This window comes from Protobothrops mucrosquamatus, unplaced genomic scaffold (genome assembly GCF_001527695.2).
Source record: "Protobothrops mucrosquamatus isolate PMUCROS unplaced genomic scaffold, P.Mucros_1.0 scaffold908, whole genome shotgun sequence".
In the NCBI taxonomy this organism is placed as follows: domain Eukaryota; kingdom Metazoa; phylum Chordata; class Lepidosauria; order Squamata; family Viperidae; genus Protobothrops; species Protobothrops mucrosquamatus.
In genome coordinates this window covers 40489-54351 of record NW_015387160.1, presented here as the reverse complement: position 1 = coordinate 54351, position 13863 = coordinate 40489, and the positions used below count along the sequence as shown (strand labels likewise).

At 38.1% G+C, this 13863-nt stretch overlaps 1 protein-coding gene across 1 annotated transcript in view; it reads left to right on the top strand.

The window, feature by feature from the left end:
- The first annotated feature begins 1888 nt into the window (after nt 1-1888).
- FBXO33 (F-box protein 33) overlaps nt 1889-13863 on the top strand; it is a 22052-nt gene continuing 10077 nt past the window's right edge. The window contains exon 1 of the mRNA XM_015819368.2: nt 1889-2562. Within this exon, the coding sequence (XP_015674854.2) occupies nt 1889-2562 (674 nt within the window). The remainder of the gene's footprint in view (nt 2563-13863) is intronic.

Genomic DNA, 13863 nt, shown 5'->3' with positions numbered 1-13863 from the left:
GTACGAATAAAAGGGAGGCACGGAGAGGCTTGAGGGTCTTTGCCTGCCATCTCACCTGAAGAAGCATGTTGCCCGTGTGTTTCCTGATCTAAAGCGAGGCCCGTTGGTTTAGGCCAACGTACATCACCAGTCCATTCCTCTGGAGAGGAATAAGTTCATCCTGCAGGCGCAGGATCCCGGGATTTTGCGATCCCACAGAGCATAGCGATCTCTTACAGCACTGGGCCTTCCACCTTATTTTTGTTCCCTTTCTTTGCTTCTGTCTTTATTTTCTACTGAACAAGCACATAGATGGAAATGTGAGAATAGCACTTTACTGCATCTTATAAAGAGGGATCTGACCTACCCAAGACTACACTATGAACTGTTAATCTAGCAAGATATCCTCCTTTTGCCACAAATGATTTCAGAATTTGTCAAAATTACACAGCATATAAAGAATAATGAGTTTATATTCTATTGAATATAAGCAACATGTAACTCTGAACAAGTTAGTCAAATATAATTTGAAAATATCTGTTGTCAATACTATTTTTTCCATTAGAAGTTAGGGTACCTAAGTAAATTTAGAAATTCTTTAAAACAGTCATTAAATAAGGTCAGCTCTTGCATATATTTAATCAGTTAAAGTGGCTTGTTTATTTCAACAACCTATCAAAATAATCTAATACATATTTATAGAGAAGTTAAATTCTTGTAAACTGAGTTAGATCAAAATTGAACAATCCCAATCTTTTGCTATATTTAGCAACATGATACTATTGGGAGCAAATGTTCAGATGGTCGTTCCATCAAAGATAGTACAGACTGTAATTTTACAATAACAAAGCGCTTTCCCTAATATTGATAAAATTTTCTGTTTAATCTTTCCCTGGGGAGAAAAATCACCAGACTGCTCTTAAATAATTATCTCTATTCAGCCCTGCCAGACAGATGCCTCATCCCAGGGGTCTTCAAACTTGGCCCTTTTATGACTTGTGGACTTCAACTCCCAGAATTCCTCAGCCATGTCTAGTTATCACTTGCTGGAGACTAGAAAGATATTCCTGTTCTATATATAGTAGAAATGTATATACATTATATTGGTCCAGCAAACTGCAACTTCAAATTCAGCTGTCCCAGAGTAATTGCACCAGCATAAAACAAGGTAGATATTTAGCCCGCCACTTCACTTTTCAATGTATGAAACTGTTCACAAATTATATCCTGCAAGAATTTATACAACCCTGAGGAGGAAGTCCGATATTGCTCTCTGCAAGGACCCAGGTATTCTAGGGTTCTATTATCACAAGCAGCTCCAATTCATTATTATTCTGCATAGAAAGTTTGTTAAGTAACTGCATGATGCCAGAGATTGTAGCTGACCATCCTTTTGCTCATTTCCAGATTTCCCTCATAAAACAAAACTGTTACCTACTGACAAAGCTTTTTGGCTATGAGAAAAAAAATCCATAATTCTGTTACAATATACCCTTTTAGTAAACCAGTTCAGAGCTGTTTTCGTTTTAACAACTTAGCCTCAAGTAAATTGAGCATTGTGAAAAGATGTCGTATTACTGGATAATTTCCACCTATCTGGCTTTTACAAGCATTTTTATTTTTCTTCACAGAACAATTATCATTTTTTTCTTCTACGTTATTTCCTCGTTCCCCCACCCAGAATTTGAGGGAAATTCCTTTTTCTTTGGTAAGGAGGCTGCTGGAGCTCGGCCCACCGAGACAAGATGATTACGCTACGCGACGAACCATACAGCCTTCCCCCTTGTCCTTCAGTTGTGCTGAGTCATAAAAGCAACAGCACCCACTATCCCCGCCCGCTGGATACATTTTGGTATGCTCCGCCTATACCTCTTCCTCTCTCGCCCTCCCTCCACTCCCAAGTGCGTTCATGCATTCATCCGATCGTGCTGCCACCCTCATCCGGAATCCGATGGTACGTCCCAGGCTCCCCCTGCGGCTGAGTGCGGTGGTAGGCTCCGGCGGTAGCAGAGTCCCGTCCGGTCCCGCCCCGCCTCCCTCCGCCTTGTCATTGATGTTGTTGTTTTTGTCGCAGGAGCCGGAGGGAAGGCCGGGGCCGGGGCCGGGCTTTGGGCTGCGGCCGCCGGCGGCTGGGCCGGCGATGTCGTCGGTGTGCGGGGGGTCGGTGGGCGCCGGCTCCTTGCCCAGCGAGTTGGTGGTTCACATCTTCTCGTTCCTGGCGGCCCCTGACCGACTTCGGGCCTCAGCCGCCTGCTCGCACTGGCGCGAGTGCCTCTTCTACCCGGCGCTGTGGCCCCGGCTGCGCCTCAGCTTGCGCGTCTGCCCGGCGGAGCGCCCGCGCCTTGACTTCTTGATGCGCAAGTGCGGCTGGTTCGTGCGCGAACTCCGCGTCCAATTCGCCGCCGACAACTATCCCAGCGGCGGAGGCGGGGGCGGAAGCGCGAGCGGGGTCTGCGAAGAAACGGCGGCGGTAACGGCGGCGGTAGCCGAGGGGGAAGCGCCGCTCTGCCCTCGCTGGCTGGAGCTGTTGAGGACATACCTGGAGCTCGTGCTCTGCGTATTGAGCAGCGTCCGCAACAACAGGTAGGCGAGCGTTTGGACCACCCACACCCACACCGCCACACACACACACACACACACGAGGGACTGGGGTGGGGGGAACAAAGGAGGAAGCGGCCAGGTTTTCCCCTTTCCACCGCCCAAACTTTTTTGCCCGCAAGGTTTCCGTATGGCCGCAGTCCGGGAAAAGTTCTCGGATGGAGTTCAGAATATGGAGAAAAGCCACTACTTGTTCAGTGCCTGCGTCTCACCCAACGGAGGCGCAGGAAGCGAGGGGAGGGGAGGAGAATATGTCGCTGGCTTCACTAGGGAAACCCGACGGGAAAGAACACTCGCCAAAGGGAACACTCGTAGCATGTCGTCAACTGCAGCGGCGCGATCTCTGCTGAGACGAGCGAGCGCTGCTGCTTTTGCTGGGAACCTCAAGCACAACTGGGGAGAAGTGTCCTTAGCTTCGAAGGGTCGCCTAAAACGGCGGCTTTTCTTGGGCACCGTTCTCTGTAAGATGCCTCCTGTTTCGATGCATTGATTGCATATTTACCCGAAGCCTATCAGTTCTTGTGACGTTTATTTACCCTGATACTTGACCGATAATCGGTATTTTAAAATGCCTCTCTTTTAAAAGTGCATGGTACTAATTGGAAGCCGGCATCGGAGCAAGTGGGACTATGGGCTGAAAAACACGATGTTTGTTTTTTTTAACAAATGTTTGCATTTTTAACAAATGTTTGCATTTATGAGTCTTTTAGCAATCCTTCAAAATTGGAGAAAGTGGCTTGAAAGACTTCGCTCCAGTACAATTTTCAGATTAGTCAGTGCAGACATCCTAAAGTCGCTTACGTTTTATTTATATACTGTATACAATTTAGAGGTTGCCTAACTGCAAACAAACTCACACAACTCGAATAAATGTCCCTAGGAGAAGCAACAAACCTAACAGTAAAACAAGTACAAAACAACTACAGCTACAAAACACTGCAGCCACCTTAGCCTAAAAGCCTTGGAGAACAGCCAGGTTTTCAAAGGCTTTGGAACATCATTAGAGTGGGAACTATATGGATGGGGGGGTGATATACTATACCAGAAGGAGGTGCCTCAATAGTACTCATTATATTAATAACATAAGAGAATTTTTTTAAAGGAAAACCATATGCAATATGATTTAGTAAATCTTAAGCTCTCTTTGGCTTTTGTTTTGTATTCATCAAATAACTCATCAAAGAATTCTAAGATTTCTAACCTTTCAAGGTCGTAACAAAGGACCCTAGTTTATACAGTTACGTTCTAAGGTTGTTAACCTATCTTCTTTCCCTTTCTTTTTCATTACTGTTATATCTCCCTGCTTCACTACAAATTAAAATGTCCTTTCAGTAAGATTGTGCTTTTCTTTTTCTTCGTGCTGTGCTTTGTCCCATTTTTTTGTTGGAAATAAAATAAAATCTATTTTGTATAATTAATTAATTTCTGCCTTGGAAGTGTAAATCAATTACGTTACTACCTTTTCCTTAGATTTTATGTTACCTAAATAAAACAAATTGCATAATTGAAGTAATAAATAGGACACAGCTCTTACATTTTACATTTCTTACATTTCTAGCCTTATAGCTCAAGTCTCTTAGGTACTGTGATGCAACAGCTTTTGTCACAAGAGATCATTAGATTTATCTGTAGTGAAACATTTAAGAGTGAGTCAGGAATTTGTACTCATAGCCCACCGAGTTACCCATAGTTTTACCATAAGGTTTTTTCTAGCTGCTTCACATTTTTATTTTTCACATATTGTGAAAAAGCTGCAGTGAAATCATTCAATTCTGGAGTGAATCCATAAAATGAAAAAGTCAAAAGAAGAAAAGGTAGAGAAGACCACCAACAATAGTAAGCTGTTATAAGCAATACATATAATAAACTGGCAATAAAACCTATACAAATTGAGAATCTAAATTAAAAAGGTCCACTTGGCTAATCTATTTGGCTAATGAAGCCACTATATTAGGATAAATAATTTGACAAATATAACAGTAATTCTCAGGTCTTTGCTGCAAATAGAAAAATGAATTTATACAAGGTTGATCTTTTTTGCTCAGAACTGCTATACCCACCAAACTATATTACTGGGCTCATCTGTATCTCATGATTAACCTTGATTATTATCTATGTATTGTTTGTTACCTGTTCATGTGTGCAATTGATCTCTTCAGGTCATGTTTGTTTAGAACATGCTTCCAACATTATTGAAATAGCCTTATCATAGACAAAATGATTAGTCTATCGAATCACACATCATTAATTCTGCTGCAGCTAATTAAGATTATGGGACAATCTTTGCTGCAGACTGTTTGATGGACATGATCGTAAATGCCATCAGATATAGAAAATCTAAATAGGAGACTAATAATGAATAAATGATATTATTAACCATATATGCTTATGCAGTAATAAACTGATTGCTGTATCTTTAAAAAAAATGCTGTATCTTTTACAAAGCATTAAAAGTACTAATTTGATTAGAAAAATAGTGAAGTTTCTACTGACAAGTTTTAGAGTCTCTGTAGCTCTCTTCAAGTTCTGTCCCTCCTAACCTCCTATAAAGTTTCACAGATATATTTACCTTCACAAATGTATTTCTAAACCCCCAGAAATTTAAAGGGGGGGGGGATAAGCATCCCACGACTCAAGTCGGAAAAATAATAATTGATGGGAGAATATTGTATACATTTAATTTTATATTTGGTCTTTGAAATTTTATCTTTTCAAAGCTGCTTTTCCTTATAGAAAGGGGAGATCAGGCCTTTTGTTTATAATGTATATTTATGCCCAAAGGTAACTAAACAAGAATTGCTAGGTTATGGAGTGAACAAAAGAAATGTTGATTGTAACTTTTAGTCCTATAGTAACAAACACATGATTCAGGTATCTAAGAAGTATAAGGAGATGGTTTGATAAATCCTAAAAATAAGCTTGACTTTTAACTTTTTCTGTGAAATAAGAAAATAACATTCCTCACTATGTATGCCAATTTCAAGTGGATTTAATCTACTCTTAATGTAGGTAATTTATTGAGAAAAAACATAACTGTGAAAACTTTGTTCTGCAATAACAATCAACATGGTTATACTATTATGAGAAAAATCCTGTGAAACGTGACAAATCTCTGAATAAATAATGTAAGATTGCACCATATTAAAAGCGATGGAATTGAAAAAATTTATCTCATGTATATACTATAGCAGTGGTGGCGAACCTATGGCACGAGTGCCAGTGGCGGCACTCGGAGCCCTCTCTGTGGGCACACTTGCCGTTGCCCCAGCCTCACCTTCCCCTGCAACCCCATCCTCTCCAGCAGCCCCCCTGAAGGAGAGTCGCCCCTGAGCGTGGCCCACGCGGAGCAGCGCAGCCAACGACATGGCAGCCAAGCAGCATAGACAAGACTCTGCCCTCACACCCCATCGTGTATAGTTGATGCTGCAGGGTGCGGGCACAGGGCGTGACCGCCATAGCACTGCTGGGCTGCCTGGGCGATCTGCGACGGGCCCTGGAGGTGGTGAGTGGCCCTGCGGGCAGGTGGGGTGGGAGATGGGGGCGGGTCAGGGGATGGGGCGGGGGTGGGGCCAGTTTTTGGGCACTCGGTCTCTAAAAGGTTCGCCATCACTGTATTATAGCCTTATTTACTTCTGAAGATAGTCCTATATTTTGGATAGCCTCCATTCCACACTTGTAACAGTTCTGAATTTGCTTAATGTCAGCTGCATTATGTGTCATACAATATAAGTATTTTGTATGTAGTGCAAGTTAAGAGCTGCATGCTAGGGCTGCAAGTAAAGGACAGGAATATATAATCTTATTGTGTCACCATACAAATCAAAATTTGCCCATTTCTATATGGAAAAAATTGCATTAATTGTGTGTGTGCGTGTGTGTGTTTGTGTTTGTGTATATAATCTTTATTAACAGGCTCAATTATAATAGTAACCTTGGTTAGCAGATATTGGCATTCAAAAATACCCAAATATACAATGCCATAACTGAGCTATAAAGTTTGCTTAATCAGTTAGGAATGATCAATCTTTTTTACTCTCATCTACTGCAGTAAGGAGCTCCCAGTGGAAAGGTTGGATATAAATGTAGTAATGAAGCCAGATTGTGCTTTGGATATGGGCAGTTTATAAACTTCCAATGACATTTTAATTTCAGATATAAAAACTTGCAATCCTCCAGAATGTTTACAGTTCCCATTTTTCCTCATTGAATCAAGGAATGTTAGTATTGGAAAAGACTGTAAGAATCATCTAGTTCCTATTTTGTGGATTGCAAAAGCCATCAAAATCTTATTTTTTAAACGTATATCAGAGACTGAAAACTTTTTGGATCTTCTTGTAAATTTAGGGTTAATTAATATGGAGTTACTTATCTCTGGAACTAAACTGTGTTTTCTAACATGTTAATGATATTGTATTTTTAACCTTATTTACAAAAATAGGGTATGTAAGCTGCTTAGAATCAGTATCAAATGGAGCAGTATATAAGCCCATTAATAAATATTTTGAAACCCTTATTTGTTAATTACAGTATTTTCATTTAACACATTCATTCTAATGTTGTGGTAGCTCTGTATTGTTCATACCTAATCTGCCCGAGGAAATTGACTTTTGTTTTATCAAAGTGAACATTTTAGAATATTTTAATTTGGAAGAGAAACTTATTTGTTCACTTCAAATGAAGAACCTAAACTGAGCAGAGGATAGATCTGAAAAGAAAATAAGAGAATGTTTTGAAGTTTGAGGCAAAAAATTATTGATACACATTCATTAATGATTCTGGATTATTTTTCTAAGTAAATCTTATTTATCAGCAGCTATTTTTTTGTGTGTTAATGCCATGATAGTTTTGTTGGCTGAAGCTCATGTAGCTTCCAAGATAGTGATGTAAAATACTTTCCATTTTAAATTACAATTGTTCCAATTTCTAATAATTCACCATACTGGTTGGGGCTGATAGAAGTTGTAGTTCAAAAGACCACTAGATTCCTCCCCTTGCATTATGTGATATTAGCCAAAGTTCACTGCTAAAAGTTATCAGAGAGATATCAAAACCTATACTCATCCTGTATTTAGATGAAAATTTCATTGTGCAATATCATTTTGCCATAGGCAAGCAGAAGCTGAAAATAAATTGGAATAAGATGTGCTTTTACTGGAAATGATTAAGATTGGCAAGTAATCTTAAAGGACTTAAAACAAACAACCTTAAAATAAATAAACACCTGGATGTTTTAGAAGCATCATTATAAATGCATTTCTACTTCCAGTATATGCTGCCTTTATTTGGAATAGATAGACATAGACAATACGTTCTATGCATTCAATACATACATGGACAATACATTCAGTAACATCGTGAGGGACCATTAGATCTCTTCTGTGACTGTAAGTGCATAGAGGAGAGAGGCTATTGTGAACACTGAAAAATATAGCATATAAAGTATGTTCCTCTTGAATGATAAAGTGGTGTTGGAATCAGTAAACATTGCTTAATATTAAAGTTGCTAAAGATAAAACAATTTTCTGTACTGGAAGATGATAGATTCTCCTCGAAGATAGGAGAAAGTGACATGGTTAATAATTCATTCAGTGTAATACATCAGGACATGTCCCTCAGTCTCTTAAATATTTGGGAGGTACATATTGTTCCATCCTATTTGTTATCTACTGCCATTATATTTTAGGTTTGCCTAATTTGTATCTTCTTTACATGACTAGAATTGTTTTCTAGTTGGCACATAACTTTGTATGGAATTCAAAAACTACAGTGCATTCAAAAAGCATTCAGACCCCCTTCACTTTTGTCAATTTTGTTATGCTGCAGCCTGATTCTACAGTTGTTGAAATTCTTTTTTTGTCATTAATCTACACTCAATACCCCATAACGACAAAGTGAAACAGACTTTTAGAAATCCCTGTAAATTTATTAAAAAGAATAAACTGAAATATCACATTGGCATAAGTATTCAGACTCTTCACTTAGTACTTTGTTGAAGCATCTTTGGCAGCAATTACAACCTCAAGTCTTTTTTAGTGTGACACAACAAGCTTTGCATACCTGGATTGGAGGATTTTCTGCCATTCTTCCTTGCAAATCCTCTCAAGCTTAGTCAGGTTGGATGGCAACCGTTGGCGGAGAGCCATTTTCAGATCCCTCCAGAGATGTTCAATAGGGTTCAAGTCAGGGCTCTGGCTGGGCCATTCTAGGACATTCACAGAATTGTTCCTAAGCCACTCCTATGTTGCCTTGGCTGTGTGCTTAGGATCATTGTCATGTTGGACCATGAACGTTCGACCCAGTCTGAGGTCCTGAGCTCTGTGGAACAGGTTTTCATTGAGGATATCCCTGTATTTTGCTCCATTCAGCTTTTCCTCAACCCTGACCAGTCTCCCAGTCCCTGCTGCTGAAAAACATCCCCCCACACCATGCTTCACTATTGAGATGATATTGGAGAGGTGATGAGCGGTGCCTGGTTTCCTCCAGACATAATGTTTAGAATTGAGGCCAAACAGTTCAATCTTGGTTTCATTGACCAGAGAATTTTGTCCCTCACAGTCTGAGAGTCCTTCAGGTGCTTTTTTTGCAAACACCAAGCAGGCTTTCATATGCTTTGCACTGAGGAGAGACTTCTATCTAGCCACTCTGCCATGAAGCCCAGATCGGTGCAGGGCTGCAGTGATGGTTGTCCTTCTGGAACTCTGTCCCATCTCCACACAGGATATCTGGAGCTCATGCAGAGTGACCATCGGGTTCTTGATCACCACTCTTACTAAGACCCTTCTCCCCCAATTGCTCAATTTAACCAGGCAACCAGCTCTTGAAAGAGTCCTGATTGTGCCAAACTTCTTTCATTTGAGAATTATGGAGGCTACTGTGCTCTTAAGAACCTTCATTGCAGCAGAAAGTTTATTGTAGCCTTTCCCAGATCTATGCCTTGCAATAATCCTGTCTTTGAGCTCTGCAGGCAGTTCCTTTCACCTCATGGCTTTTGCTCTGCTACAGTATGCATTGTCAGCTGTGAGACCTTGTGTAGAGAGGTGTGTGCCTTTCCAAATCAAGTCCTATCAATTTAATTTACCACCGGTGGACTCCAAGGTATAGAAACATGTCAGCAATGATTAAGTGAAGTGGGAGGCTCCTGAGCTAAATTTCAAGTGTTGATCCAAAGGGTCTGAAAACGTATGCCAATGTGATATTTCAGTTTTTTTCTTTTTAATAAATTTACAGACATTTCTAAACTTCTGTTTTCATTTTATCATTATGGGATATTAGTGTAGATTAATGAGAAAAATGAATTTCAACAACTGTAGAATCAGGCTGCAGGATAACAAAATTGACAAAAGTGAAGGGGGTCTGAATACTTTCTGAATGTACTGTATATTGCATAAATATACAGAGTAGATGAATGTCTGATTAAAAGAGTTTTCTCTTTTCTCCTTTTCTACACACACACACACATACACACACTTGTGATCTAGTTAATAACCTACCATGTCAGCACACAATTGCATCTTCTATCAGAATAGAAGAGTAAGTAATGTGCATTAAACCAAATGATCCTGGGATATTTTAGAATTATACAGGCAAGAGAATCTATTTTCATTTATTATAACATTCTTAATTCTAATATTATAGTCAGGATACATGATTGCCTATTGATTAATTTTTACAATGCTAATCCATAACAATAAAGAAAAAGTAATTTTTAAAATAACAAAGGTAATGAGATACGCTTGCCTTCATTATTATTTCTGTTTGTGTACTAATTTTGTCCATTGCTATCATATTTCTGCTTGGAATTTTTTTCATATTTTGAAACCAAGTTTGGGAAAAATAATCAATAAATCTGTGTCATCATATACAATAAACCTCCACTAGCTATGAAAGCTTACTACTTTCATATCTTCCACACACAGTCCCTGGCCCAAATGAAGAAAACAGTGTTCTCTGTATTTGTAGCAAAGTAGGCAAGAATTATCTGTATTACTGATAGTTTTTGGCTGCCTTAGACAAATTTCATACATTGCCTTCTGTCATCATTAATAATTTTGCTAAAGAGCGATGCACGATAAGGCAACAATTTTTGAACTAAGGTACCTCAAATGTGCTAACTTACAGAATGCGTCCAAAATCTGGGATCCATGGTTTCCTTAGTATTAAAATGTGAACTGTATAAAACATTTTATGATATAAAAACAACAATAAAACAGCAACCAATATAAGTTGTTTTTTTTTCCTCTCAAGATTGTAATTTGTTTTTAGATAGCTTCCTGGTAATGAATAGGAAATTTTTGTCCAAAAAAACATATCATCCTCCTCTTTAGTAAACTGATTGTATCAGATTTTGCTGGCTTCTCAATTCCAGAATATAAAATAGGTCATAAATTGGATACCTGTGTCCTACCATTAACTCTGTAGCCAATAGTAAATGAACCACTCAAAGCTGTAATAGGACCCCAAACCTCTTTACCTTTCTATCCTTTGTTAACCCTTCTATGCCTGACTTTTCTTTGTAATGTATAATATAAAGTTGAATAACCAGGAATAAAAATTGAAAGTAGTGATATTCTGAAATTGGTTAGACTGTAAGTTACGTAGTACTTATAATTTATGGAATTGTGTACAACTCTCAGATGACAGCACTATTTTTCTAGAATCTACTGTACCTGAGGCAAGAAATGCTAGTCTGCAGAGCTAAAAATGATAGTGCTAGCTGTTGCTTCTGATTAAAATATTTACCTCTGGAGGTCAGTTTTCTACACGAAGCATATAAATCAGTTATTAAAGCTGGCTCATTAAAAAGTTTGGAAAACAATGTACATATTTTAAGGCTATATGATGTGTTCAGCATATTGTCATGTTTTGAACCTGGATTTATTTGCAAAATGTACATGTCTTTGAATCTGTGTTTTTATCCTTTTATGAAATCATTGGGAAAATTGAGATGGTTTAAAAAGAGCAGTTCTGAATAATGTGTAGCTTTTCCATTGTTGATAAACTTTAAATCTCAATCAGTTCTACTAAACACAGCTAGTAATGAAGGGTTATCTATCTATATACTACCAAAACTCTGATTCCTGTAAGATCAAGCTGATCATAAAAGAGTTTATGACATAATACAAAATGACATTAAAAATTCCTATGCTGATATTGATTCTGCTATACAGTCCATAATGAATTGATCACAGGTTGTCTAGTTATCTATATAATACTAAAACTCTGATTCCTGTGATCTTTAACAGGACAAAACATGTACCACAGGGCAAAACATTTTGAACCAAATGGGCTAATTTACAAAGTGAGTCCAAAATCTGGGACACATGACTCCCATGGAATTGAAGTTTGACATAATTTTTATGATAAAGCATTTTATGATACAGTACAAATGTCATTAAACATTCCTATGATCAGTTCCTGATGCTTGACTATGCTATACAGTTCAACATGGGCTAGTTTCAAGGGAGATATATCTCTGAATATTTCCCCGAATTTTTAAAGAACTTTTCAACTATATTAGAAGCTCTGTTATTGTTGAAGGCATTGAGGAATTTGAGAAAATTATGGCTGCTTCAGCGCTGCCAGACTGCTGCTGCTTCAGTTCAGCCAGGATGCTACTGCAATCACATGATGCTCATTTTCCTGACAGTTTCCCAGCCACTCTCACAATCCCTTGCTCCCTCCTCCATCCAACAGCAGTCTCCTACTTACCTGCTGGAAATCACTAATTAGAAAAGTCTGAAATAGGATTTCCACATCATATAAATGCTTCTGGATTGGGTGTTTTAATTGTTTCCACAGTTGCTAACCATAACCCTGTGCCAAGCCTACCAACAGGGATTGATTGTACTCACCAGGCAGAGGAGAAATAATATATTTTCCTAAGAATTACTGTAGATGATTGCATGTGCCTGTGTGTTATTATCTTGCATTTGATGAGAAGAATAGAGCAGTGGGTATGACTTGCAGTTTAGCTGCTGCTCCAAAAGGATTATTTGTCTGCCAAGTTGCATTACAATATTTTTTCAATAGAAAGGAATATATGTAGCTCAAGGTTGAACTTAATTTTATTACCTAATTTGAGAATTTGATTTTATTACCTAACTAGGTAACATTATAATTGCCAGTAAGTGTTAGCTTTCCTCCCTGTTTATATACAATAGCTTTCCCTGCCAGTGTTAGTGGGAGTCTGGCTTTCTTATTGATAGTTCCTTGATTAAGATACTGTTTTCTGCTTGAGTGTTTGTCTGGTGTTAATCTCTGTTTATCTGGACGTTGGTTGCTGAAAAAGATATCTGGTCTTTTTGTTTCCTGCTTAGCTTTTTTATTGTCTCTTTTGAATGGTGTGTAAATGTAGTTTATCTCTATGTATCTATTGATGACTGGTTTGTCTGAGTGCCAAGCTTCCAGAAATTCCCTAGAATGTTTGGATTTATCTTGGCCTAGGATGCTCATAGTTTCCCAGTTGAAACTATGGTTGAATCTGTCTGTCCCTGTCATGAGATTAAAGGAGTGTTCATCATTTAATCATCTATGCTCCTTAAACGGATTTCTACTTCTTTCCCTTTTCCTTCCCTGTCCACTTCCCTTTTTCCTGTACCTTATCTGTAACTTGTTTGTTTCTCTCTTTTTCTCTTTCTGTGACAGTGCAGCTAAACTCATCTCTCTTCTTATTTTTAGTTGTTTCGGCTTGAAAAGGAGAAAAGTGTGGGTGTTAGAATGATTTTGTGTAAGCAAGAGAATTACCACACTCTGGAGATTGAGATAAATTAATTTTATAAATGTAGTTTCTTATTTTAAGCAGATAATTTTAATTAGTAATTGAATTATTAGCTACTAATATTAATATATATATATATATATATATATATATATATATATATATATATATATATATATATATATATATATATATATATATATATATATATATATATATATATATATATATATATATATATATATATATATATATATATTTGTTTTTGTTCTGGCCCTTCCATCTGGCACACACATGCATGAGTGCATACACACACACACACACTGGCCAGCCCCAGATGAAACCAGTGGTGGATTTTACCTACATTCCTCATAATAAATGCATTCATACCCTAAATAGTCATTCTCTGAGTCCAAGGGTATCCTTTTGAGCTTTTTCTTTAACTTACCTGAATCTTTTAAAACATTTTCTAGGTAATTTGGTTCACATACTGCAATGTTTCAATGTGGTTCTACAATTAAAAATTGCTATAGTTTACATTGATAGTTTATGGCATAGAAAGCAAAACA